The sequence below is a fragment of the Pagrus pagrus genome (genome assembly GCF_965226575.1).
Source record: "Pagrus pagrus genome assembly, chromosome: 18".
Lineage (NCBI taxonomy): Eukaryota > Metazoa > Chordata > Actinopteri > Spariformes > Sparidae > Pagrus > Pagrus pagrus.
Window position 1 is genome coordinate 11,820,137 of NC_140202.1, and position 27,573 is coordinate 11,847,709.

Consider the following 27,573-nt stretch of genomic DNA (forward strand, 5'->3'; position numbering starts at 1 on the left):
TCAAACAACTCAATTATCTGTATCAGTATCTAAACCGACAAGTGTTTGTGACTAACGAGAAGTTGTTGATTTAAGCCTGAAATCATATATTCATCAATAAAGATCTTGACAAATTTTACTCAGCTGATATGTAATGATTCATACAAAGTACATTATTTGTACTTGCTACTTGTTTCAGCTACTAGATACCCTTTGCATTTCTTTCATTGATCCATCTGTGCAAAAGCCACTTAAAAATTCTGTCACTATTTGCACAGAGCACTTCCCCTCTGCAGAGCTGCTTTCTCTCTTGAACTATTATCATCCCCTGATTGGTCATGGTGCAAGAACACATGCAGGCCAGGCACGCTGTGGCTGCTAATTCTCTGTTGTCAAAAGTGTCTTAGTCTGAGAACTGATATTAACCCCCCCCCTAAATCCTATTTACCATCTGGTTGTGGCAGCCTGAGTCAGGGCGATAATTGATGAGAGCAGAGAGAGCATAGGCGCTGAAGGGCCCGCCTCATGGCCAATAACATATCAGTGGCCCCAGTGAGTGGCAGCTCCTGGTGGTGTGCTGTCAGGGTCTTCAGCAGCAACCCTGTAACTCTATGTAATTGTCCTCTCCCCAGCTCTGCCTTGCTATCTGTACTCGGTCTTGTGACTGAAATGAAAAATATAACAATGTCTGTCTTTTGGTGAGTTTTTGTCCTCTTTGGAATTAACACTGTAAACAACAGCAAAGTGACTTTCATTAGGGTTAGGAGTTGATTAGATTTAAATATATTCTGCTGTTTAACGCGACATTTCCTTTCTGCAGTGGGACAACCACAGTGACCTCACATCAACCTGAGCGATGATACAAACACAACTCGGGTACACAGTGACAGCAGGCCAGCTGCTGCTTCTTTCCTGGAACGGAAGGCATGTGAAATCTGAATTCAACCTCCGACTGCGGCGTCCTTGTATCAAATCAAAGGGCATTACAGGAACTGAATGGATGCGCAGACACATGATTGTTGTCGGCGAATACGAATGCATCAATTAGTGCTTTTGTCCCTGCAGGAGTTGTTATCCCCCACTGCTCAAATGACAGAACTACCTGCGTTAAGACGTTACATAACTGTGAGGAAACAAAGTCAGAGTGTGTGATTTGATATTTGGACAAAAGACGGGAACAAGAAAAAGACGTCTGTAATAATAGTGACATGTTCTTGGAATCTCATCAGGATAGAGATTAAAACTTGATTAGGTTAATTGTGGCTTATATTGTTCTGTGTGCAGGGAATGGAAAAATAAAGGTCACCGCAAGCTGCATCCTGTTTTTCACAGTGCAAGGCAGGTGATAGCCTAAACCTCGTCATCCTCAGGTGTGCTCAATTAGCAAGCAGAAGATGAAGTAGTCCATGGAGGATGGGGGCATGTTGAGTCACTGGTAAGAAAACATTTTTAGTTACAAGGAGTGAGCCTAGTTGAATCTGGTCTCCATTTTCCTGCAGTCTCTTCATACTCTAATTCAGCCCCAGGTGTTAGCGCCTAAGTGGAGTTACCAAGGGGGTTTAGCTCGGTGCTTTGTTTCCATTTGCAAGTTTTTCTCCAAGAACCTTTGTTGATTTTGCGGCAATGAAAGTGCATTCTCCCCGGTGACTAATTAAGACATTTAGGGCTGCGGATAACACCTTAACTTGACACGAGCTTTAATTTCTAATCAGGCATTCAAAGTGGCTCCTGCCTTGGCCAGGCCTGCAATGAATGGGAGATCACGCATTTACCATGACATGTCTGCTTTATTGCATACATCTGACCAATTAGCAAGTCTCATGGCACCGACTCATTCACATTTCATTCATTTCTGCTTAGTCCATTTTTAACATTCAGTGAATGGATTGTAGAGGGGTTTTATGTCATGCATAAAGGCATACCCGATTGCCGGTTTATGGAGGGGGGGTGCCTGACTCAGGCCGTCAGCCTAACACCGCAGGCATTTGCATTTCCATTAAGACAGGGCTAGCCATGTAACCTGTATTCAGCTGATGATACGCTTGTCTTGAGTCGATGACGTTAAAAAGCAGCACCTCTCTGCACTCAGCGATGCTTGTTGGTAGCAAGCTACTTATCATCATGCATTTTTTAGGCTTTTGTTACCATTTTGCTTGGCATCTACACTTATTGCTTGAAAAACAGAGACGGGATGACAAAATGCATCTACAGGAAGAAGAGGGCGCTGCCATTCATCTGTAAACGATAATGAAGTCTATCTGACATCACCTCAACCCGCTCGAAGGTGGTTCGGTGTGCTTTGACCCAACTTGACATGTAATGGAAACACAAGTCAGTGCGGTAAGTATACAAATCAGCTTGAAGTAGGAAGTTATATCAATTATAAAAATGTAATTACTCTGATGAAAATATAAAAAGGTACGTAGAGTAAAGAGATAGCCACACTCTGGGAACTATTTGAGGAAAGGACAGCCTATTAATCCTGAACTCTTTCTTCTAAAAACTAAGAGCCCTAGCAGAAAACGTCACCCCGCATAAAGAAAATCAGCAGTTGGGGCCAACACAATAACTCAAGCACAGCTCCTGGCCTGCCTGCGGGGATGCATTCAGTCCACGCAGCTCAAATCTATTTCTGGATGAACTGCCCTCTGAAAAGGCAGCCAAAGTCTCAAAGCGTTCAAACTGGAGCACCTGATAAGAAGCCTCAAAGTGTTATCAAGCTCTGTGCAACACTCAGCGTCTGTTTTATCAGTTTTAATCCTAGAGGTGTCCTGTTTGTTAAATATTTACCCTCCAAGTGATTGGACAGTACTGAGCTGATGCTTGAGTCTGTGGTATGTAGGTGGGCTCAAATTTAGCCTCTCCTGAAGAAGACCAACGAACAGTTAGGACATGAGCATGGCCTCATTGTTTGGAAATAGTCCTTTACATAAATTTTATTGAAGTTTCCACCGTCACTATCAAAAACTTGTGAGGAGGCACTTTATTGACATGCATGTTTTATGTAAAGGACCCTCTAGGCTTGAGGCTAAAGCAGAGGTGTTCAAAGATGGTGGTGGGCCTTTCAGGGTGGGCTCCAAACAGTTTCACAGGAGGCTCAGGAACTTGAAGTAAAAAAAAAACATCACATTAGTTTTTCCCACTTTCCCTGAGTTAGAAACTAAAAAATTCCTTAGGACAGGCCCTTTTTATGTGTTTGGTCCAAGCTGAAGTTATGTCAAACAGGATCATCATCCAGTAACATAATGATTATTCCATAGGCAGCCAGGAATTGAGCAAAACTAAGCAAGTAAACTCCACTTTTGGTCTGAGGGGAGGCCGACAGTCTTAAATGGGCATTCCTTGTATCGGCTGAGGGATGCAGCTTTGTATACATAGCATACAAATCAGATTATGGGATTCAAATATTAGCCTACAAAAATACATCATCCCAAATACATCATCCCCTATACTTTGATTTACGACATACTCTAAATGGAGATGTTAAACATAAGCTAGTGTAACGTCGGCATATTTGTCTGAGGTTAGCATTTTTCCTAAGACCATTTGCTAGCATGGTTGTCGACTCTCGGTCCCTTTATAATACTATACAGATCTTTATGTTCCATTCATCTCACCGTCCGCTTCTTCAGCAATTCAATTTTACCATTTTATCATTAGGATTGCATTTAGTCTCCTTTCTATTGATATTATATATGCTTTGAAGGCAGACCATCACTCCTGAGGACATGCCACCTGTGGATCTGGGCATTGTGAAGCTAAATCTAGAGAGTTACATCTCTGGCATTAAAGGTACTTATATTGCCATGATATAACCTTGTTATAAAAAGATGTAGCAATGATATGTCTTTATGATGAGAAAGATGTCTGTATTTACAGAACGTGCTCCATCCTCTGAAAGACACCCAGGAGGAAGTGCAGGTCTGTTGGTGAATTTCAGCCATGTTTTGATGAGTGGATGGCTCTCAGCGCTCTATAAAGGACCCGCTGAGGGTTTGATGAAGCCGGATGGTAAACAGTAAGGAAGGCAGAACCCCGGCAATGTTTCTCTCACCTCCACTGTTTGGCACAGTTTTGGTCCTGCTGAGATTTATATTAGCAATTGAAATTAAAGTCTGGCCGTGTGGAGGAGAAACAGCTGCACAGAGGGTCTTTTTTCCCATTTATACACAAGAGACAAGATACAAAAAATGCTGAAATTTGGTGCTTTTGACAAAATTAGTGGTGAATTAAGTGAGTATCCAAAAAATGTTTGAAGATAGATGAATTGGTGAAATACAACAGTAGAGCAGGAGGACCTGTGTCCTTAACATGGCACATGATATGCATACGCTAATACTACAACACTGACATTGTCCACACTACTGTAGTTTAGTATACAGTGATATTTAAAGGAGCAGTCCATAATCATAAGGACATCTGGCATTTTTCAGTGTTGATCTAGAAAGCAACAGATAATCATGCTGATATCCCCATACACAGAGTGATCTTGTTACTAAATCTTACCGACTAAAAGGATTCAAGTCAGTAAGAGGACTGGATTGTATAACAGAGAGCTGTCTTATCACATCATTTGGGCACTGACTTTTTTTTTCAGTCCAATAAAGCAATAAAACAAGGTTTTTAGTGCCTTTTTCTCGTGGAGGTCATCGGCGTTGGCACTTTCCATGACAAAAACCAGGCCTTGAGGAAAAGTCAATATTATGAAGATTCGAGTTGAAGTTGCTGTGCTGTATTAAGATTTCTGAAGGAAGCAAACTACAAGCAGAACCACAGTGTGGATGGATGCAGCATTTAAAAGGCACATTGGTAAAAAAAACAAAAACTAAAAAAAGCTATTCATAATTGTTGATTTGCCCTCTATCAAAGCCTGATTTCGATCTTACCACAAACCTTTGGTAAGATGCCAGCAAAGTCTAAACTCTAAATGATACTCAACATAATGCACTATTCATAGATTCATAGACACAAAAAGCTGCCTTTTATATATTTGACTATTCTATCAGCAGCAGGAATTTGTTAATTAAATTAATTTGCATCAAGGAAAAGTAAAAACCTCACACACCTCACATGAAAAACACTTGACGTGTTTTTCTCCTTGAGTAATTATTCTGTTCAAATAGCATATATTTCTCTCCAGGCAGAGTGCTTGGGCTGAATGGATGCAGCCACTGCATAATGGTCCTCAGACGTTTGTTTCCTAGGCAACGTGGGGAGGGCATTTGGAGAGGGAGGTATAAAAACACTGGCAGCTCCTCTCTGAGTCTTACTCTGAGGTAAATGCACTTGCTGTCAACACGGAGAGCCTCTGGGAACTTGCTGCACACTTTCTCTCCCTATTTGTCACATTCTCTCTCGGCTCACTTGAAGGCTCGGCTCAACAAGTAGTAGTTCAAGAATGATGCGACCCAAAGATTTACGCCAAGGCTCCGGCACCAAGACCTTCCTAGATGCCATGCATGGTGGTAAAGTTCACCTGGCGCGCTTCATCCTGGACGCCTTGGACGGACGCATTATCAACTCCAAGACAGAAAACAGCCGCACCCCGCTCATGTACGCCGTCTGCCTACAAGACTCCGGGACCAGGGCCAAGTTCACCCGTCTGCTGCTGGAGAAAGGGGCTGATGTCAACTGCCAGGATGAGGACGGTCGCACGGCTCTGAGCAATGCCTGCGAGATGGGTCACCTGGACGTGGTTAAGCTGCTAGTGCAGTTCAATGCTGACCCGGACGTCTCTGACGCCTGGGGTAACAGCGCTCTGATGTACGCTGCCTTTTCTGGGCACAGCCAGGTTCTTGAGTTCCTGGTCCGGGCTTTCAAAAGAATGGGACTGAGGCTGGACAGAACCAACCATGCTGGTCACTCAGCCATCGAAGTGGCTAATTTCTTTGGACACAAGCAGTGTGTGCAGATTCTGAACTTTCCTTGCAGGAGGGGTGTTAGCACAGATGATCCTCTTGCTGACTCGGGTACCATCAGCGAAGGCGATTCCCGGCTGCCCAACAGGCTCCCCAGGCATGTTCTGGAGAGGTTCTCCAAGCAGGTGAAAAACAACGAAGACCAATTGCCTGGGGTGTTTCAGAGACAGCCGAAGATCGGAGACAGCAGCGGGATATGGAACCGCTTCAGATGTCCCAGGAGCCAGTCTCAAGAGGACAGCCATCGCCACAGCTGGGCTCTGCCTCCTCAGATAGAGAAAAGTCAGATCAAGGGGGATCACAGCGTTCTTTTCACCGCCAAACAACTGCAAAACTGCCAGCTTAGAGAGCTAAGAGGGGCTAAAACACTGAACTCTCTGCCCGAGCCAAGCCAGAAAGATGTCAGCCGAGACACTGGACTCCAAGAGGAAACACCAGTAAGTTTTCCTCCCTGGGGGAAAGCGAAGTCGTTTAACCTGGACCTCCTGAGCAGCAGAAAGCAGTCCTATCAGGGTGATGTGTGTGACATGAGCCTGTCAGCCAGCAAATTAAAGAGAGCCTCGCTACAGGATGAGAGATGTCTGATAGACAAGATGGAATGTCAAGGGAACACCCGGGGCCTGACAAACGATGCTGACAAAACTGTCTCGGTGCCAAAACCGCTTTTAAACGGCAAGAGTCAGCCCGTGAGAGCACTCGAGGAGAATGTCAAATCACAGAAAGAAGAGGCAAATGACATAGCCCCATCAGGCAGAAGAGAGCAGCAGAAGAGGGGGAGCCTCGGCCCGGTTGGCAGACACAACAAACTGCTGTTTGCCAGAGGGGAGCTGGAGTCAGGGAAGACCCCGAGCCATACGCCGGGGCTCATGGGTCTGGGGACCAGACTGCTGCGTCGATTCACCGCGCCAGAGTTCATGAGAATGGTTATAGACTGTTCGGCGGGCTCGGCAAACGGCAGAGGGAGAATGTCCCGCTCCGAAACCTTCCCTCTCTCTCACACACACCAGCAGGTCAACAGCCAGCCGAGCGTCGACAGCATCAGTGGAGTGAAGTGTGAGTTTGAAAGCTGCTCGTCTCAGTCCGCCCTCGAAGAATAAGGACAATGTCCAGTGACAGAAATGGCTGGTGGGCAAATTTTTACAGCACTTAAAATTCTGACAATGCAGCTTGACTGCTTGACGATATATTCAATTTATTGGGAGAAATAATAATCTTCTGCTTATGTTGCACTTTATTAGTTTTTTCAATGTTTATCAATAAATAAAACAAGAGTTTTAAAGCTAATTGTTCAGTTGCATACAATTTTGCTATTCTATATTTGAGATAATTTATAAATTAACATGATATCCATCTGTGAGCTACTGGAAATAATTATTTTTGTTTCACATATATAAGATTTATATTGTATGTATTTGATATTGCTTCTGTGTTTATAAGAAATATTGTATGTATTTTGCTTAAAGATATTCAGTAAGTGTGCACTGTATGTTTCAGGCTAAACACCTAATAAAAGCCAGCTCTTCAACCTGGACTCATGCATGCGTGTGTGTAAATGAGGACAATGGCGGATCAAGAGAACTCTGATTCAATACGCATCGTTTATTGATTTATACAAAATTAAAATGTGTAATCCTCTTTTTCATGAATGATCCACACAGAGATAGAAATACATGAAACATGTCAACACGTGTCAGCCCGTGTCCGAATACAAAGACTATGTGCAAAGTGTTTCTCAGCAGGTGGACGTCCTGCAGCATCACATGCCAGGCCTGTGTGCTTTATCTAGGCAAACAAATGCAAATACAGTCATACACATCTTTATGAGGAGCAACACACGCTTCTTGTGGTTCTTAAAAAGTCTGTCACAATACAAAGAGGGCTGAGATGTCACCTCACACACATCCATGTGCCCATGTGCTCGCACACACACACATGCACACATACATACAACTATACACTCACATTTTCCGTAAAGAAAAGTAAAATTTTTAATTCATCTCATATAATTTACTGCAGTTAATCAGCAGGAATAAGGACCTAATATTCAGTATTTTTATTTACATTATTAATTTATCTTCTTATGCTTCAAGTCCGTACTTAATAATAAAACCTTATTTGCAACTTCACATCATACAAACGACCCACAACACCTTTTGGAAAGAAAGAATAAATATGAAAAAGAGGAACATGGTACTGGTGATTTTCCAATAGCCCAATTGTAGCAGCTGGGCTTTCATCTACCCATTTATTATGCTAATAAAGGAGAATTGTCTCTCACATCCCAGTTTGGTACATATTCAAGCATTCACATCAGGCCAGGTGTGCCTCCATTTGGCCATGCAAAGAGTCTACTGTCAGTGTTTGTGGAGTGTACTGACCGGGTTGTTGTCCAGTGTCCACAACAGGGAGTGTGAGTGTGCAGAGGTACCTTCTTTAATAATGTCACAATGAGCTACTGTAGTCTGAGCCTAACACCAGCTCTATAAGCTTTACACGGCTGGTAATAATGCCCACTATGAACACTATAAAGAATCTTTAGAGTAGCATGTGTTCATTACATATAGTTACATGGAATATTGATTTTTGCTATCAGCTGATATGCACCATGTTGTGTTGTGTTGAGTCCCACTGAATGTTACAGGAAGCCAATCAGTATTCGGACTGAGCCGAGTTGAGAGGTGAAGAACTGCATGCTGCCTTTAACTCACTCCTAAAGTGCTTCTCTCATGCCCGAGACCATGCGGTGTCCGTCAAGCCAAACTTGCCGTCCTGCCACCATCACTTCGGCAGCAACACGCTGTCTGTCTGGGTCTGCTTCTCTGCAGCTGATCGCCCATAGGCTTGGGTGCTACTAGAGGAGTCGGACCCCGGTGCTGGTCCTCGTCCGAGGCCTGGACAGGTCAGACTGAAGGTGGGTGTTGGGGAGCGGGAGCCCCCCGTGGTCAGCAACGGGACATGCGCTTGCGGTACTGCTCCACCAGTGGGACCAGGCACTGAGGTGAACCGCTCTGCAGCAGGAAGGGGTGCTCCAGCAGGTCGGTGGCGCTGGCCCGCTCAAGGGGGTCCCGAGTCAGCATACGGTCCAGGAAGTCTTTTAGAACTGGGGAGACCTGGACCAGAGAGCATTGGGTGCACATTAATTACATTTTTATGAAAGTATAGTAACAAGTTGCACCAAAAAGCAGTGGAATTTAGAAGAAACATCGTCTTATTTATTTTTTAGAAACCTGAAGTCACAACATCTCTTTCAAGATAGCATCTGTTTTACAGCCATGCTAGCAACACTGTGAAACTGTGCTTGTGAACGGTGTTGTGTTGAGCTAAACGCAAACATCAATATGCTAACAGGCACATGATTAAAATGTGAGGGTTGTTTCAGATATTGTTGTAAAAGATGTTGTATTAAGGTTGTCAAAAGTATCAATACTTCTATATGTTTTCAATAACAAGTGTTTAGATGATACAATATTGACAGCCCTGAAAGTAAAAAAAGTTTTTAAAAAACTGATCTACAATAAGATTTTAACACTGCACAGATAGTAACATTATTACTAATGTGTTGGTATGTGTTCAGAGACTTGTGCTGTATCAGCACTGTGTGCAGGTTGTTAATTTTAAGATTTTTAAAAGATTTTGTGAGTTGTTGTTGAACAGCGTTAGACGGGAGCTAATTCGAAAGAATTGTATCAAGTTAAGTCATTATTTTGTGTTATTTGATTATCATTCAAGTAGCTTGGTGTTTACTTCATCTTCATTTAAGTCCAAAGGGAGCCTACTCTGATTTTGCTTCACATTTAGATAATGGTAGCGGTTGAAACAGTCTTCTAATGGAAAAAATGTCCAACATATTTCATGCTATTAATAATTAACCCATAATCAGTTGTTAGGGCAGCCGATCATCAACTAAAGAAATTGCTTCAAGTTTGCATCCAAGTATGTGGCAAGTATTTAGACATAAACCAAAGTATTGAACAAAGCAAAACATTGACCTGATGATGGCGCTAGAGGAAAACAGTTCATCCATAGGGTGGCATGAATGTCTGTTACAAATTTTATAGCAATCCAGCCAGTATCAGATATTTCAGTCTGGATCAAACTGGTGAACGAACACACCTACACTGCCATCTCTAGAGCCACGTTGCTAACAAGGATAAAAATGCTACACATATCACCTTTCAAGTCAAAACTATGTGAGTCTGTCTGTTCTCGTACCTGGCTGACATTTCGTACAGTAGGTGCCAGCTCATCCCTCAGTCTCTTCATCGCTGCTACAGGGGTTTCACTGAAGTATGGGGGCTCTCCGTCCACCATCTCCACCACCATGATTCCCATCGACCAGACATCCACCTGGAACACCATCAAACAGTCAAATTACAGCATGTAACAGATCCTAAGGCACAGATTGCCACTGTTGGCATTTACGCAACGTGAGAGTGATCACCACTGTTACTCAGCGTGCGTGCATGTGAATATGCGCCCCCTCACCTCAGTGCCATATGGTGATTTGGAGATAACCTCAGGAGCCATCCAATAGGGTGTCCCCACGAGAGACTTCCTCTTAGGGATGTCTTTGCTGATCTGAGCACAGAAGCCAAAGTCTGAAAGCTTGACCTGTAGGGAAAGAGAGAAAGATTGTACTATTGAGAAAGAAACGAAGAAGTAAAGAGAGAAACAAAGAAAGAAAATATCATACCCTTCCGTCTAAAGTGAGTAGTATAGAGTCACTCTTGATGTCTCTGTGGATGACTCCCTGTGAATGAAGATAGGCCAGGGCTTGCAGAACAGCTTCACACACTGTGGCAATCTGCTCCTCACTCAGCCTGCAGGATAACACACAAGTACACAAACAGATTTTTACATTAACATTTCACACTTTTCCATTACTAGTTGCAACAAATCAACAGCTGAGAAAGCTGAAATTCAGTGATTCACTGCACATTAAAGGCAACGATAGGGAGTGCAAGGTTCAAAAAAACAACTCCCACACAGCAGAATGACCCACAAAATATGTTCAGTCCTCTGCGATGTTTATATTACTATGATATTTTACAAATGCAACATAAAGCAACAGCAAGCAAGGTCAGTGGCCCACTATAAACAAAGGTAACAGAAGGTAACTATTACCTAACAGTTGGCTGTATTATCCCACACATGATTCTCATCGCATCGAAAAACTATATTAGGAAACAAAAAAAACTTCCTGCGTTAAATAAGGTTGTTTGTCTGCTTCTTAATTCAGAGAGACTTCAAAGTGGCTAAAAAAAGGAACAAGGGTAAAAACAGAAGAAGCAAAGGACTCTTATTCTTGATTGTTCTGTCAATACACTGATTATCTCAGTTTTTGACAAACAGTGGCTGTGACAGCTGGCTCATTCTATATGTCATCTGGCTTGACAGAAATTGTTTCATCCCTTCGAGTCAAGAGATCTAACCTTGAGGTCGAGGCGATCGAGCCAGCCACCTGTTAATAATATAAAATACACTGACAGCTAAAAGCAAACACACCCTGACAAAATTCATCTCCTTCCTGCCGGTCGATATGTTTCCCTTATATTTGATGTTTGGCTACTGGACAACGTGACAACATCAGTAAATCAAATTTTCAACCAAAATTGACTTTCCACATGGTATCCAAACATGCACATATTCGATTATGTGATTAAATTATGACTTTTCCCCAGAGAAGAGCAGTTGAATGACAGTCTTTGTGAGTCTTTTCGAGCTGTCGGTATCAACACTGATCACTCAGCTGTCGATACCACACTACCCCCTTGTGGTTGATTTCGTTATTAAAGATGATATCATAACTAAACAGAATGCACCAATGCAGCTTTCACAAGAGGGAACAAGATGATCTCATTGACGTGCTCGTACCTGGTTTCAGACACGATGTTGGTCAGCGCTCCACCCTGCAGGTACTCCATGATAACCCACAGCTCCTCCTCCACCAGGGCTGACTTGAACATCTCCACCACATTCCTGTGCTGATAGTCCCTCATGATGACCACCTGCAGCACAAAACATTCACAGCATAACAACGTATTTGTTAAGAGATGTTACCAGTAACACCACCACATTTGGTTTCTACAACATTAAAAGAGTTCTCAAGCAGTTCAGTGGTGCACTAAATCTAGGGAGGGACAGTTTCAAAGAAGAATCGATGCTGCACAGGCCAAGACATCCTGACTTCTACTTCTTTAAATGGATCAGGCTCCATCTACGCAACTCAATAGTGCCTTTGATTAGAGATCCTGCTTGGTAAACACCCACCTCTTTCAGTGTCTCCAAGCCAAATCCAAGATAACCCTCCGGAGCCACAGAAGATGTTATACAACTGTTTTTACAGGCTGAGCAGCACTCCCAATGATGAGCAAAATTAATTTTCCTGTGCAAAATCAAAACAGTGCCCCCTTAGAAAATTATCAGTTGACCCTGGTGTATTTCCCGTATATGTGGCTAATATGACTCACTTTTATAGGTCATGCTAACTTTGCACAGTCTGTTGTAAAGATTCTGGAAAACAAGGACTCCAGCTACTACTACAGTTTTATATTAATCATATCAAATTCTTGTCTCCAAGTCTCACCCAGACTTTTGGTCATAATTTTGGACATAGGTGCATCCATTTAATAACTGCAGAGGGATCTACTGTATATCCAGGGCAACTTTCTGGCTCAACCAAACCACCCTGGATATTACATGCCAGTTTGTTTACATGTGTGAAATGATGTCCTCTAAGGAAACTCAAATGTTTTGTGTTTGCTTTCAGCTGGACTCAAAGACAAGTATTTTAAATTGATTCATATAGAAATCTTGTTTATTTGGAAAGCTGTAGGATGCTCGTGTAGCTTGCCCAGATATATGTTGTTTAGTGTGAGACCTCGTTTCCCAACAGTCACACTTTTGTAAAAGTAAAGACATCGTGCTCAAATATAAATAATATATCAGTAAAAGTGAAAGTCATTAGACACAGTTAATAGTCAAGTCTTACAGTATTTAATATTAAGTGTGCTTGAATGTCAAAAGTAATTTTCGGACAATAAACATACTTCAAGTAAAAGAAAAGTATATATATACTGTCATGGTTTGAGTTTTTGGCTTAGTTATTTCCTGTTTTATTTTGTAGTTTCTGTGTCATATTTTGCTTTTCAATTTCTTCCTTTTCTCCTCTTCACCTGTGTTTCATTTGTTTATTAGTCCCTGTCTATTTAAGCCTGTCCTGTTTCCCCATGTCAGTCATATGTCTCCTGTGTTCTTTGTCTTCCTGCCTGTGTTCCCGGTGCTTCTTTGGTTTGTACCTTTTTAGCTTTTGTATTTTTGTATACTTAATTCTCAGCTTTGCCCCTGCCTGCTCCTTATGATTCTGTTGCCTTTTGTATTTGCATTTTGGAGTTTGGACTCCGGCCGATAATTGTTTGTATATGTTTTTATGATTGCCAATACAATAAATGAATTTAGTGCAACATGCAATATGCAAAGCAACTTGAAACTAAAGTTATCACATAAATGTAGTGAGGTAAAAAGTACAATGTTTGCCATAAAGTAGCAGAAAATTACCTCAAAATAGTTCTTAAGTACAGTACTTGAGTAAATGTACTAACGTCACATTCCATCACTGACAATATCCAAATTTATGGGAAATATGCCAGGTTGAAATAAACCAAATTATACTTTAAATGTCAGAACCTAAAGAACGACAAGTCTTAATCTTTAGAAGTGTTGCTGTAAACTTGAATGCATTACTTGTTGGGGATTTGTGTTGCATTTGTTTGTGGAAATCACTTTGTACCAAGCCGGATACTCTACCTCGTTAAAGAGCAATTCTCTCCTCTGCTGCCGCCGCAGGTCCATCATCTTCACCGCCACCTGCCTGCCACTGTGCTTCTCCGTAGCGATACACACCACCCCCGTCGAGCCCTCCCCAATCTTTACAAAGTTCTCCAGGTAAGACCGCGGATCGCCTTTGTCTACTACCATCTGCAGTGCCGCCTTGAACTGTTCATGGGTGACTTTGGGTGGGTCTGGTGGTGGTCTGGGCGAAGGATGCTGTGGGGGTCTGAAGGCAGGGGAGCAGGTGCCTGGAGGACTGGTGGCGAGTGAGCCTGTAGGGGAGGGTCGAGGTTGGGAAGGGCTGTCCTGCCGGGGGTAGGGAGGATTCGGGCATCCAGAGTGTCTGAGGAAGGGGTCAGGCCCGTTCGGCCTCAGTCCCATGTTGGGAGACAGGCCCAGCGTGTAGCTAGCTGAGGAGCGAACAGTCCGCTGGGGCCTGATGCCGCCCACAAGAGGACTGCTGTTGCCAGTGGGCAGGAAGCCGGAGTGGTACCTCACTGCCGACTCTGCCTGCAAGATAAGAGAAAAAGGGTGAGGAACATTAAGGGAGGGAGCTGAAAGAGAGTTGGCCGCTTGCCTGGGGTTCGAGACCTGCGTTAAAAGCGAATGTAAATCAACCCACTCTGCATCCACTTCACCTGATGTGACCCATGTAAAGATGTTGCTATATGGACCCAAGTGTCTCGCTAAGATCTTGCCAAACACACAATTTCTCAACTTTAACAACCCCACTGGCACTTTAAACACACATTTCATATTTAATGCTAGAGTTAAATAAAATACCCAACCCCAACTTTAATCACCTTTAGTGTAAAAGTCAGTTGATATGCAGCCTCGCTGAAGTTTCCACTACCTCAGCATGAATATGATCCCCTATCAATTCCTGACAAAAAACTTGTATTTAATGGATTCAGAGCTCATGCAAAAACCTGCAGTGCACTAATAATATGATGTACATAATGTTAGCAGAAGTACGCATATATTGTGTATTCTGCGAATGATGCATAATGAAACTGCACACTGTAGTGCCAGGCTTACTTTCAGGTCGTAGGAGGAGAACGGCCGCCCGGGGCTATTCTGTGGGTGCATGTACATCGGTGGGTTGGGTCGGAGCTCCGTGGTGACCGTCGTTTGATCTCCATGAGGCTGCTGTATAGTCATTGCTGGGCTGTAAAAGCAAGCTATAGGTCTCTGACTTGGAGGCATTCCCCTGGGCAGCTGGAAATCTCTCTTCCATATCACTCTCTCCTGAGGGCTGCCCAGCTCACCACTCATATAAGCCCCGTGACTTAGCATCGGGATGTTCTGGGACTGAGGCGGTTGCGATGGTCCCTCCTGGGAGCTGATGCTGACTTCATAGGTAGACTTGGCTTTTGGCAGGATCCCATTGGGCTGCAGAGTGATGCTCTTCTTCATGCCCAAGTAGGGCGTGTTGGTCTCGCTGTGGATGTTCCTGGCCCTGTCCCTCCAGTCGTCTTGACCCGCATCGTCGTCGTCTTCGTCATCCTGCGTCAGGCCTTCGTACTGGTAAGGGTCTCCCTCGTTCACTTCCCCCAGCCTTCCCAAAGACTGAGCCCTCTTCCTGGCTGAGGGGCTGCTCTTCCTCAAAGAGTTGGAGCTGGTCACAGACAGGCGGCTCATGTCATTGATCATGGCTGTGATGTAGTCTCCGTGACCAATCATGCTCCCACGCACAATAGTCTGAAAAAGGAGGAAGCGTTCATCTTTACCACTGTGTGCATGCCACGATCACATTATAGAAAGATTTCAAAGTGAAAGGAATAATGAGGGTGACATAACCATTGCTCAGAGGCGAGTTAAATTTAGACTTGAGAATCTGTAAAGGACATCTCTGTCATTCTTCAAAGACACCGACTTAAATCATTTCCCTAGTGGCTCCTTTTGACAATACACTGACAAATATACCAAATGTTTCAAGAGGCACGCTACAAATATAGAGCCTCTGCAACTATTAATATGTTACAATGATCAGATACTAAAGTTAACTGCTCCTATGACCTTTCAGATGCTATGCATAGAGGCATTCAAAAGCAAAGGCCGAAACTGGCCCTGACAGAAAATCATCAAACTTAAGATCTTTTTTAGCCAGAATATTGTTACTGTAGTAACAGACTGCATGGTGGCTCATTAGTCCCTCTCAGGGTAGAGTCATGTTCAGTTCACAGCCAGTCAACAGCCTCTCCTGTTTCCCTGGGTCGGTGCCATTACATCTGCACAGGGGGTAGAGGTCAGATGACACTCCATCTACTGTAGCACCTCTCAGAGAGGACACATTGGCAGGCGATAATGGCCTCGGTGAGACATCCCATTTTAGAAGATGCTTTAATAACAGTTTTAAATAGACTCCCCCCCCCCCAGATATCAATTCACAATTTCCTCTTTTTGTGTTCAAATCAGAGCAGTAATCTGAAATGAACAGCCATTTGCATTTGGAAGTTGACAGTCATCTTGATGACACTATTGAAACCATAAACCTCGAATAGCATCTGCACCATTTCTCACTCTGGTACGGGAGGAAAGAAATGCTCAGGCTTGTTTTTATTTCTTTAAACCAATCACAAATGTTTCTGGTAGCGCTAAGCCCAGGATGTAGCGAAATAATTACTTATTTATATTAATATTTCAGGGCAAAACAGCACTTTGATAACTCATTAGCTAAGGTTAGCATTTAACCACTTCCTAGCCAACATAATCACTTGATTCCATCCAGTATGTTTCACCTCCAGGCTTCAAAAATTGCGTCCAAGATGTGTTGGACTTTAGCTAACACAATGCTGACATGATGGTTCTCATACTGATCAGCACAAATCACATCAGCACATTAATGAAAATGTTGTTGTTTTCTCAATTTCTCTTCTGTACGGTCACAAACAGCATCGACAGTGCACTCGGTGAAGCGTAGATATCCTTAGATTTGCAGCCTTTATCACTCACTGGCATTTCCTTTGCTGTACCTGCACTTTTTATCCCTTCTGCTTGACATCTGTGGGAAGGCACCATGGACTGTTATTAATTGCCTGTGTGGAGTAATAAATCTTGTGGCCCCTCTGAGCATTCAACATTGTACAGTCAGTGTACACAGCAGGGTCATTAGCCAAGCCCCGTGATAGATAAGAAAGCAAAAAGACGGGGAGGGGAGCAGGCCTTCCTTTCACCACGTCATCAGAGGATTATGGCATTTTCTGAGACAGCAGAATCCCTCTGCAGCACTGAAGGACTCTTCTGCATCAATAAAACTAGCAGCATATGTCTATGCATCAGTCTCTGAGATTAAAAAGCTAAACATCGAGAAGGACAACTCATCATGAAAGCTTAATGAGGATCTGGTTGAACGGTGATAGTGATCAGTTAAAAGTAAGGTCAGTGGATCAATAGAGTTCAAGGGAAGGTGGGGTGTACCTTCTTTGGCCTCAGCTCCACCTCCGTGATCCTGGAAGGGTCCACCATGGGTTTGGGCCTGCGCAGGTTCTCTATCAGGCTTTGCCATTGTGTCGGCAGGCCCACGAAGCAGCCGTGCTTGGCGTCGAAGGAGGTGTGGACACGATGTTCAAAGTTCTTTGGCGCTGATATCTCAGGCCTCTTCTTTTTCTTCTTGCGAAACATCCTCAGGTCCACGAGGGCGACAGCTTGGCCTCTTCAAAATGTCCCTGTAGAGAAAAGTATTGAGACTTCAATAAACTGCACTCCATATTACACACAGCACGTTCAAGGAACTGTAATCTAGCCATTTGAATATAAGCAAATCTCTTCTGCTGCGGTGATCAAAAAGATGTTCTCTGACCAGGTGTATTCAAATAAAATGTGACAACAGATGATCCTTCCACGTGGGAGAAAATATTCAAACGGCTCATCTAAAAAGCTGTTCCATGTCTGGGATGTGTGTGTGTCCCACGCTGCCTTGCTGGCTGTCACGAGCTTGTGCCTGTGAGAATGGCTCCAAGGAGAGTGGATGGATTTGTAAGCACATGTGTAATGAAGGATATCTGGTCAATTAAGGCTTATTCATTCTCTGTGCCATTTTACTGATGAGCACGCGGCCGTGCTGGCCAGCGCCCACAGGCTTTCAGTGCATTAGCAGGACAAGGAGTACAACACACAGACACACACTCATGCGCACACACATCTACACAAACACAAATATACTGTGGCAGGATATCCTTCATGAACCCTTCATAACCCGTCCTAATTAGTAGCTTGTGTGCCCTTGATTGCAGGGAGGGCTAACCACTTAATCCTTGGATGGATGGTCCTGAATTGGAGCCACTAACTCGGGTCAACCGTATGTTAAGCTTTATTTTTTTTATTCAAGTGTAGGGACATAATTAAATACATTTTATACATCTCATTTCCTCATCTGCACAGCTGTACTGGGAGATAATCACTCAAATTTAAGTCCCATGATTAGTATTAATACTGTTTCGTGTAGCTCGCAGTATGGAGGACGTTTCAGCTAGCCACGCTAGCAGCCAGGCTCAAGGGATTGCAGTGCTGGTCTGTTGGTTGTTCCATGACAGGACATGAGAGGAGACGACAAGTGATGTAATAAGCTGCACTCAATGACATGGAATAAACACGCTGCCGCCATGCATATTTCATGCCAGTGGTCTGGTAAATCATGCACAACCAAGTGCTGAGAGAATACAAGGGATGTTGGAGAACGGCACACATCTACTGCCTCTGTAAAGTCATCCGTTGTGGAAGTGTGACTACAGCTTTGAGCAGAAGTTTTGCTGTTTTTGCTCGGTATGGCGATGTCAGGCATTTGGTTCACCTCTTAAGTCCAGATTGAAAAATCTTGACGACCAACGTCCTTTGAGGGGCAGTAGCCGTAACTGCATAGCAGAAGTTAGCATTTACTCTAGTGGTATGCTGCTCCCTGTTTGTTCTAGGGGAGCTGGCCAATTCTTACATATTGTTACATCATAGTTAAGTACCTTTAACTTATACCAACAAGTACTGTACATCAAATGGCTGCCTTTAGTTGGAGGAGCCCTGCCTGCTAATTATCAATTGACAGCATACTAACACTTAAGTTCGTACAGCCCCAGATAGCCACTAGCCTGATGTATGTGACCAGTGCAGAGGCCTACAAGATGCCCCTAGAATATCAGATACAATCTCCCATCATGCACTGTGAAATGGTGGGAGTTGAGTAAATGAGTTTTGCAGTCGCCCGCAGCACAGCAGGCGATCACGCTAGCAGCCTCTCCTCTCTCCACCTCCGTCCTCAGACCAGCATGGCTCTAATCGGCATCAGCGACACCTGTTACGAGGAGCTGTATCAGTGACTACCCCACGCCACTCCCCCCGCCGAATCACCAGAAGGTAGAAGGAGGTCAGGCCCCCTGGTCACATCAGCTAAAACCCGCCTCATTACAGGAAGGCGGGTTAAGGACGACAGAGAGAGAGGGGGGGGGGTGTCGCCCTCCAAGGATAATTCAATCACAAGGCTAATATGCTAAGTGTTGCATAAGCGCATCACTCTGTGCTCTCCCTATGTACATAATGTGGTGCTGGGAAGGACTTTAATTCTATCTGACAGGGACATTATGGTGTGAGGGCTCTCAGGAGGTGGGGAGAGAGGAGTTGGGGCCAAGATTACAGTCAGACCCGGATGCGTTGGAGAGACAGGGACCCAGTTTCCTTCCCTAAGACACAAAAAGGCTTTTAAGCACCAAATGTGGCTGCTTTTTGGATAACCAACGCCTGAGAAAACAAAGCTGCAAAACACAAGATTGCTATCTTTGTTTTTTTCTTTTTTTCTGCTTCCTTAGAGACTATCTGCTTATATAGCTGTTCGACGTGCAGATGTTGGCATCGCCTAAACAAATATTTACACATAGCGCTCATGTATCCTTTTACAAGCAGATCAATCAATATTTACTCATGAGTCAAATGCAAACTGCTACAGTCCTCTGCTGCCAGCAATAATAGGGTGATACAGGCACAAATAGGATGGCTTTGTGTGGGACTTTATCAAAATTCCTCAGAGAGCAGAACATATCACAGTATTCATTATTCATTCACTGTTCCCCCTTTGAAGACTCAAACTAACCAGTGTTACATTAAAGGCATGTAGAAACACACACACAGGCACTTGGTTGATTCACGCTGGGGCTAAATGAAATATACAGTTGATGCAATTATTGAGTTACAAGCTTTGATCACATGCAACTGGCCTTATATTGACCTCTCTGGCTCCGCCAAGCTTATGACTGTCTTGATAACAATATGCTATTGATTTCCAAGACCCCTCGCATAATACGTATGCACGGAGCTGAACTTGCACAGCGCATAATCACGCTTTCTGGTCACATCCCCCCTAAACTGCAGGGACTTGACCCTATGCCTCAGTGGCTTGTCTTGAATCTATCAAAGTGCTGAGGCAAAACTAAGCCAGCCGCTGTCAGGGAATATGAAGAGCCAAAGAGGATGAGGTCACTTCGAAATTGTGCTACATTAGGTGTTATTTCTACAACCGTGAGCAGCAGCAAAAAATAATTAAATAGATCCAAATGCATGACCTGCAAATCCACAAATCACGTCACCGGGAAATAAAATCTCACTCACCGAAAATCACATGAGCATGAAGCTGTTTGTGGCAAGTCGGCTTGTGAAGTCTGACTCAACACAAACCTTTTAAAAAAAGGATGATGGAGCGTGCAAATGGTGTAAAACATGCATCCCATTTTCACTGCAGAATCAACACTTAATCACAGCGATACTCCAGCCTTACCCCCCGCACAACTGAACAGAGAGTCTTCACCTGGGTCTCTCGTGCCACGCAGAAATGCAACCAGGCAATCCATATGTTTTCCACCGACAACATGACAGAAGAGGAGAGGGCATGCTCGAATTCCTCTCATGTTCAAATCACCCCGAGCAGGAGTTGTGGATGTGTGGGAGGGGATCGGGAGATAAGAGAGATATTGGATTTGCTCGATGTTAGTGCTCCGAGCTCTGTTGAATGATTTTTTTTTTTCTATTTGCCCTGATTTCTGCTTCTATCTTTTTGTGTTGGCATGCATGCAGAAATGTAGTTAGAGCGCAGGTGACTGTGCTCGCAGGATTAGTATGGTGTTCAGTCCTTCACTGATCTAATTTTAGGACACATCATGCCCCCCCCCCCCTCTGCCTCCTCCCTTCCTCTCTAGCACCAGACGCGTGTTTATTTTGTACAGGATTCATGTCAAATAGTGAGGTGAGGGTGGGAGACGATGGAGATGAGGTAATCCTCTTTCTGTGTTTGTCAATGCACGTAGAGTCATAATCCAGCTATACTGAATTACAGGAGCTACATCCATTTCATAGTGGCATAGATAGCATCAAGGTCTTAACTGCTGTTTTTGGACTCTGCAGTGCAGTGTGGGGGGCTTAGAGATTGCTCTTCTATCAGCTTCATTATGATGACCGTTCTGCCCTTTGAGTGTAATGAGACTGCCTCACTGGGGAGGTGGTGGTGGTGGTGGGGTGGCGTCTTGGTTGGTCATCTCTTCCTTGTGCTGTGTGTGTAAAACACACACGCAAGCACACGCGCGCGCCATCTGAGGACATGAAAAAGGTACACGAGCGCCCGACGTGACCGGACAGTACAATAGCAGTGTTTATGATTTAAGTTGATGTCTGCTTTCTCTTTGGAGTCACCTCTGCAGACACAGAAGGACTGTCAATAGGAGACGACAAGTGATGTCATAAAATGTGTTCAATGACATGGAATAACACATAGCCATCATGCATATTTCATGGTAGTGGTCTGATATATCATTGTGCACGACAAAGTGCTCAGAATATAAGGAGGGTTGGAGAACGGCGACATCTGCTGTGTCTGTGAAGACACCCATCGTGCAAATGTGGCGACAGCTATGTCAGTAGCCTTTGGTAGGTAGGTTGGTGGGTCAGTTAGTTGGTTCACCACTTTGGCCCTGACTGAAATACCTCAAAATCTGTGGGATGGACTTCCATGAAACTTTTTACAACATTCATGGTCCCCAGAAGATGAAGCTAGGGCCCTTCTTAGGCCACATACAATATTGACATTTCTACAATACGTGTCATATCACGTTGATATTACATATGTAGGCATGACTTTTGTAGCAGGAGGTGGAGGGTATGGTGGTGGAATGAGAAGGCTGCCTAGACAGTGATCGCTGTCCAAGACTGTTTTTCAACATTGATTAGTCATTTTTGTGTCAAACCACTGGATATTTTTCAGGAGACCTTGGGACAATTTCCAGATGTGTTTTTGGTGACAAAAAACAGATATTTTTGGCAGGAAGTCAGGACGTTTCCAGCTGTGTTTGTGGCGACCAAAGCAGGTATTTGAAGTTAAAACATGATGTTTTCCTAACCCTAACTAAGTGTTTTTTGTGCCCAAACCTAACCGGAGTATGAGCACAGAGTTGTCTCGACATAAAATTGAAAACTAAAGAAATGTAAACTTGCAACATAAAGATATGTAAAGTTTCAACATATCTGTGGTTTGTAGAAATGTACATTGTAATCATTTATTCTGGTGATCACTAGCATGTATACCTTTAATGAAATGTCTCACTCTTGAATGGATCGCCTTGGAATTTGGCACACGCATTTCATGTGTCTCTGAGGGTGAAATATATTGATTTTGGTGATACCCTGACTTTTCATCTATCGCTACCATCAGGTCCAAATTTCAATTTGTCTTTATGACCACTGCACAACCAATGACAGCACCATCAGCCTCGGCTGCACCTTGTGTTTTCCGCTATTTAGCATTCTAACACGCTAAAGTAAGATGGTGATCAGAACAAACATTATAACTGCTTAGCATCAGCAAGTTATTGTGCACTGTTATTGTGTGCATGTTAGCATGCTGATGTTAGCATTTAGCACAAAGCACCACTGTCCCTTACAGGGCCAGTGTGTAGGATTTAGAGGCATCTAACGTTGAGGTTCAACCTACTGAACTCCTCTCCCCTTACAAGCCCTACGGTGGCTGCTGAAAACACAAAAAACATAGAGCCGGGTTTTGGTTTGTCCATTCAGGGCTACTGTAGAAGCATGGACTCTGTGGGAGAGGACCTGCTCCCTCTGCCTCTAAGTCTCCCTCAATCCTACACACTGGATGTTTAAGTAAAGCCTCACTGAGCTGTTAGCATAGCTGTTGGTTCTTATTCTTGTTAACTGATTTATAGGTTAAATTATAATTAAAATTGATTCTCAAAATAATGAAATTGAACTATTCCCCTTCACCCGACATTGCCCTGATAATAAGTGATGACAGCCTCACAGAGCTGTAAGCATGGCTTGTTTAAAAATGTATCATGTAAAACTGAATAAATCAAAACTAGAGGATGGGCATGAAATCGAAGGAAGGCTCGGGAGCAGCGAGAAAAGTACAGGGTGAAGATGTGTGCCATTTTTTTCCAAAGTGGTCAAACAACTTTCTCAGTCCTCGATGTGTTTGTATCGCTAATAAAAGCTCCACTCACGGGTAAGGACACAATGTGGAGCACATGCAAGGGCAAGTGAGGTGAATGCTATGGACTAGTTTCAGGATAAGAAGTGAAGTATCAGACAACGTGAAGGTGCAGAGAGCGTGCAAATTATGCTAAAAAAGACGAGGCAAATCATATTCAGTGAAACAGCCAATTACATCCATATTCTGCGTTTAAACTGAGTTAGTAAAATAGGACATTAAGCATGGATGACCCACATTTTAACAGAAGACTTCATTGATGTTGACATATCTTGGGGTATTTAAAATGTCACATAACTCGCAGCGATGCGTCATGTGTAAAATTCCCCTCAAACCTTTTTATTAAGCAGTGCATGTCAGATGTCACAGAGCACTGCGATTCTGAGAAAGTGGGAAATGAGAGAGCTTGTCTGTCACTTTCTCATGTGCTGAATGAGTAAGAAAAGGCCCCGGGATCTGAAGCAAATATGGTGAAACACGATGTCCGTGCCCAACAACGTGGGCTGTCAGTTCTTCAAGGGCAAACATCTGCGCAGGAGTGCACATCAGTCCTGTGTTAATATTGACAGGAGGAAACAAGAAATGAGAGGTCGAGACGGCGGGAGGAGAAAAAGAGCGGGGGAGGAGAGGAGAGTCTGGACACTCAGATGTAGTGACAGAAAAAGAGATGGAGAAGATGAAAGGGAAGAAAGCGAGAGCACAAAGACAAAGAATAAGGACGGGCACAAATCTCAAGTGTCAGCGCCCCAAAAATTAGTGTTCACATGTTTTTCTGTCTGAAGATGTACTGTTGTAAAGATATAACCTCTTTTCCCCATCATCTTGAGCAGCTTTGTTTGCAGTAAACAAGCCTCGGCAAAGGGGATTTGAGGACATCAACGCAGCGCATACATCATTCCTTCACCTGACATATTGGCGCCGATTCTCCCGGATGAGAAAATGGACAAGAAGAGCAGTTTGTTCTCACCCTGAAGTGACGACTGTGGACATAAATGCACAGTAAAAGCTATAGTTTCTATCTACTCCTAACGCCTTCACATAATGACACTGTAAAAGCAACACTTCTAGCATCCTGGGGCTTTTATGGGATGTTCTACTGATGCTGACACATCACTAGGAAAACACACTCTTAACTCAGGAAGTATGCAGTGTAACAATATGTATACTAAGGGCTGGAGTCAGGAGAGTAGGGAAATGCAGCACTGACCAACACTCTGTTTAATTAAAGATCCTCTTGGCTCTCGCAAGTGCTTTGAACAATTTGACGCTGTGCTGATAGAGACATATGATCAGCCTGGACCAATGGTACGAGCCCAACTCTTCTCTCTTGGGTCTAATTTATTGATGCGCCGGGCCTCGGTGCAAGCTTTACTGTACGCTCATGTGCTTATGAAAGCTTTGATTTATATTTTTTTAGCCCAGGCCTCAGCGTGTCTCTCCCAGGGACAAAGCGCTAACCATTTTTAACCTCAGCTTCCTTCACAGTATCAATCTGCACCGACTCTGCTGCCCTCCTCTGTCACCCAGCATGGGTGCTGTTCCAGCCCAGAGAGGGGAATCATGGCACGCTGTCCCAATTTGGACTCAGAGCCTGTTTTAATCCTTAGTGCTTGACGTCTCGTGGCCGGTGGCAACGCTAAGCTGGTAATGCACGCTGTCCCTCCCTCCTTCGGCTGACATGAACATGACACGAGCATTCCTGAAAACAATCACAAAAACAGCGGGGGGCACATGAAAATGATGTGCCACCTACACTTGCGTGCTGTGTCTGAGGTCCCCTATCACTTCCTGTCCTGTCAGCGTCCCCAGTACATGTACAAGGGTCTGTGCTGCCAGTTTGTGTTGAGCGCGAGAGCAAGATGGGCGACACGAGACGGCCTAAAAAAGAAAAAGGACGACTTCAGAAGACGCGCACATCATCCTCAGTGGAGCAGATGTCCAGCTGTGTGTGTGTCTGTGTGTATTAGTGTGGGTGCATGCACCAAAGAGACCTTCTCTGTCACCTCCCCTACCCTTTACTCTGCTCCTCCTTGAATATCAATGAGTATCTTGAGACTCAAACACATGGTAGCTTAAGAATTGCCTCACTTACATCATCATCATCATACTCCCGATCATCATCACGCTTCGATCTGATCTTAAGTGTCGATCCCTTATGGCTTGATGACATCAGGTGCAGTCACAACTCTTAAGCAAGTGCATGAATGTTGTGATTGTGCCAATGAAAATGAGTGCGAGAACTAAAATCCATACACTTCTTTAAAACACCTCAGCTTGAATTGATTTGGGATTTAGCATCTAGCAGAGAGACTAATAGAGAGACAATACAGACCTGTTTTCAACAAATTAGAGCAAATCACTTGTGTCTTAATGTTTAAAATTCAGAGTCAAACAGAGCACAGTTCAAACATCGCCTCCCACGCGTTATGCAAGTGCTCGTACAACAGGTTCTCCAATGATTACATTTACCGAGTAAATGTTGTTACAAAAATATGTCACATGTCGGTCTCCTCTCCTGTGACTGTGCTTCCCACAGCATCCCTCAGCTGGAGTGTGTTGCAGCTCCAATCCTCACACACTGGTAGGACCAGAAAGATCACCTGAGAACTCAGCCTACACACATGCTAGTATACACAAATGGTACTGACGGGAAGCTTCTGTCCACAGTGCCCGTAGCAAGTGGCACAGTCTGTGTTTGTCAAGTGGGATCCGTCTGGGGAACGTTTTAAAGATTGTTGCATCCTTCTCCGTGAAATAGAGGTTGAGGACAGAAGCAGGGAGAGAGAAGGGGGGTTGTGGGGATTTTGAGAAGGAGGGGTGAGCAGAAGGTGAAGGCTCCATCACTGAATACATCCAGAAACCCTCTCTGTCTTCCCTTTTCTCTCGCGTTCACCCCCACATCAGCACCTGGCTGCGCTGCATTCTGCTCACAGCCTCTCCACCTCCTTCTTCTTCTCCATCCACCACGGCTGATGTCTACCGACGGCACACACTAGCCTGCTCTTTATCAATGACGTTAAGCCTCTTTTCCTGTTCTCCCCCCACCACCCCCTCCTCTTCACCCCAATCTCCTCGCTATGGAGCGAGGAAACGGGGCTCTGGAGGGATAAATCATTGTTAGAGGAGGGGAGAGAGAAAAAAATCAGTCATCCCCCTTACCTTGCTGTCCAGTGAAGAGGAGAGCCTCTCTCCTCCAGGAAGGATTGGAAGCCAGAGTGCGCACACACACACGCTCACATACACTATTATCCGCCGCTCACTCACATTCACACACACGCATGCACTCACACACGGACATACACGCTCCCCCTCTCGTACACACAACGACGAGGAGGGCTGGCTCTCAAGCAAGCGCACACTGCAGGCTGCCGCTTGCCTGGGAAAGCCTGATGCGTTCCTCCCTCCAGGCAGAAGCACACACTGCCATCTCAAAGGCTCTTTGTTGGGGCTGATTCACGGCCGGCTCCGTGGCAGAGTGCTGGTCCGCGTAACGGTGCCTGCTCCTGGGGACACAGGGTGACCGTACAAAGGAGGGACAAAGCCATGAAGAGGAAAGGCAGCATCCAGGAGGAGAGACTATCACGGCCCCATACAGCTCCTTCCATCCCCCCCTCTCCTTCTCCCTCTCCTGCTCTGGCTCACTGTCTCTCTCTCTCTCTCTCTCGCTCTCACACACACACTCTCCCTCCCACCTCCCTCTCCCTCTCTCTCTCTCTCTCCCTCTCTCTTTATCACTTCCCTCCTTCTCCTCCTCCCACTCCCTCATTGGGCTGCAAAATAATTGATAGCAGTGAGTGCACGTGTGTGTCTGCGTGTGTGTGTGTTTAAGCTGGTTTCCAGTGACTGTAAGAAGAGGAGAGGCTCCCATACACCTCATCACCTGGGATACCTTTCATCTACCCCGCCCTCTATCTCTCCCTCTGTCTCCTTTACACCTAATGTGGGTGACATAAGAACACGAGGGCGCTGCGTTCGCCCAGTGTGCTGCTGTTCAGTCAAATGCATTATCCATGGAGTGACAGGGTCAGGGATGGCAGATGGCGGGAGGGGTTGTTGTATTTGTATGTGTGTGCAAAGACAGGGTGCAATCCTCATCCTCACAATCTGTTTCTGAGTCCATTGTGACCCAAAAATGGTCACAAGAAACTGAAGTTGCAACACTGCCCCGGTCTAGCATCCTCATTATTTGACTGAAACGTTCCCCTCTCTTTTCACCACAATCATTTCCTGAATAATTCATACTGCAGCTAAGACCAGACACAAAGAAGGAAAATGTATTAGGGTCAAGTCGTGCGGAAATGGCTCGCAGAGTGAGTCAGATTTAGGGCATACATGTAGTGCATGGCGTTTTGATATGAGACACGCATTCAA

At 44.4% G+C, this 27,573-nt stretch overlaps 2 protein-coding genes and 1 long non-coding RNA gene across 3 annotated transcripts; 2 read left to right on the plus strand and 1 right to left on the minus strand.

The window, feature by feature from the left end:
• Positions 1 to 1,344: 1,344 nt before the first annotated feature.
• LOC311274205 lies at positions 1,345 to 4,013 on the plus strand. Its single transcript, XR_014624733.1, has 4 exons — positions 1,345 to 1,414; positions 2,191 to 2,319; positions 3,686 to 3,771; positions 3,859 to 4,013. It is a non-coding gene; the product is annotated as an uncharacterized lncRNA (long non-coding RNA).
• A 1,240-nt stretch (positions 4,014 to 5,253) lies between these two features.
• On the plus strand, positions 5,254 to 7,428 carry ankrd63 (ankyrin repeat domain 63). The gene has a single exon (XM_084381119.1). The coding sequence runs from the start codon at positions 5,378 to 5,380 to the stop codon at positions 6,992 to 6,994; it is 1,617 nt and encodes a 538-aa protein (XP_084237245.1). The 5' UTR covers positions 5,254 to 5,377; the 3' UTR covers positions 6,995 to 7,428.
• A 48-nt stretch (positions 7,429 to 7,476) lies between these two features.
• pak6 (p21 (RAC1) activated kinase 6) lies at positions 7,477 to 26,819 on the minus strand. The gene is made up of 9 exons (XM_084381118.1): positions 26,362 to 26,819; positions 17,148 to 17,395; positions 14,766 to 15,428; positions 13,704 to 14,237; positions 11,772 to 11,905; positions 10,591 to 10,717; positions 10,383 to 10,508; positions 10,110 to 10,244; positions 7,477 to 9,007 (listed from the first exon to the last, which is right to left on the minus strand). Exons 2-9 carry the CDS (start codon positions 17,349 to 17,351, stop codon positions 8,840 to 8,842), a joined length of 2,091 nt encoding a protein of 696 aa, XP_084237244.1. The 5' UTR covers positions 17,352 to 17,395; positions 26,362 to 26,819; the 3' UTR covers positions 7,477 to 8,839.
• Positions 26,820 to 27,573: the final 754 nt, after the last annotated feature.

What these genes read in the sequence shown, in the direction of transcription:
- ankrd63 (XM_084381119.1), top strand. Translation starts at nt 5,378, where the DNA reads ATGATGCGACCCAAAGATTTACGCCAAGGCTCCGGCACCAAGACCTTC.
- pak6 (XM_084381118.1), bottom strand. Translation starts at nt 17,351, where the DNA reads ATGTTTCGCAAGAAGAAAAAGAAGAGGCCTGAGATATCAGCGCCAAAG. An exon ending in AACATCGTGTCTGAAACCAG is followed by an intron (nt 10,718 to 11,771) that starts GTACGAGCACGT and finishes GTTATCCTGCAG; the next exon opens with GCTGAGTGAGGAGCAGATTG. An exon ending in CTGTACGAAATGTCAGCCAG is followed by an intron (nt 9,008 to 10,109) that starts GTACGAGAACAG and finishes TCTCTGGTCCAG; the next exon opens with GTCTCCCCAGTTCTAAAAGA.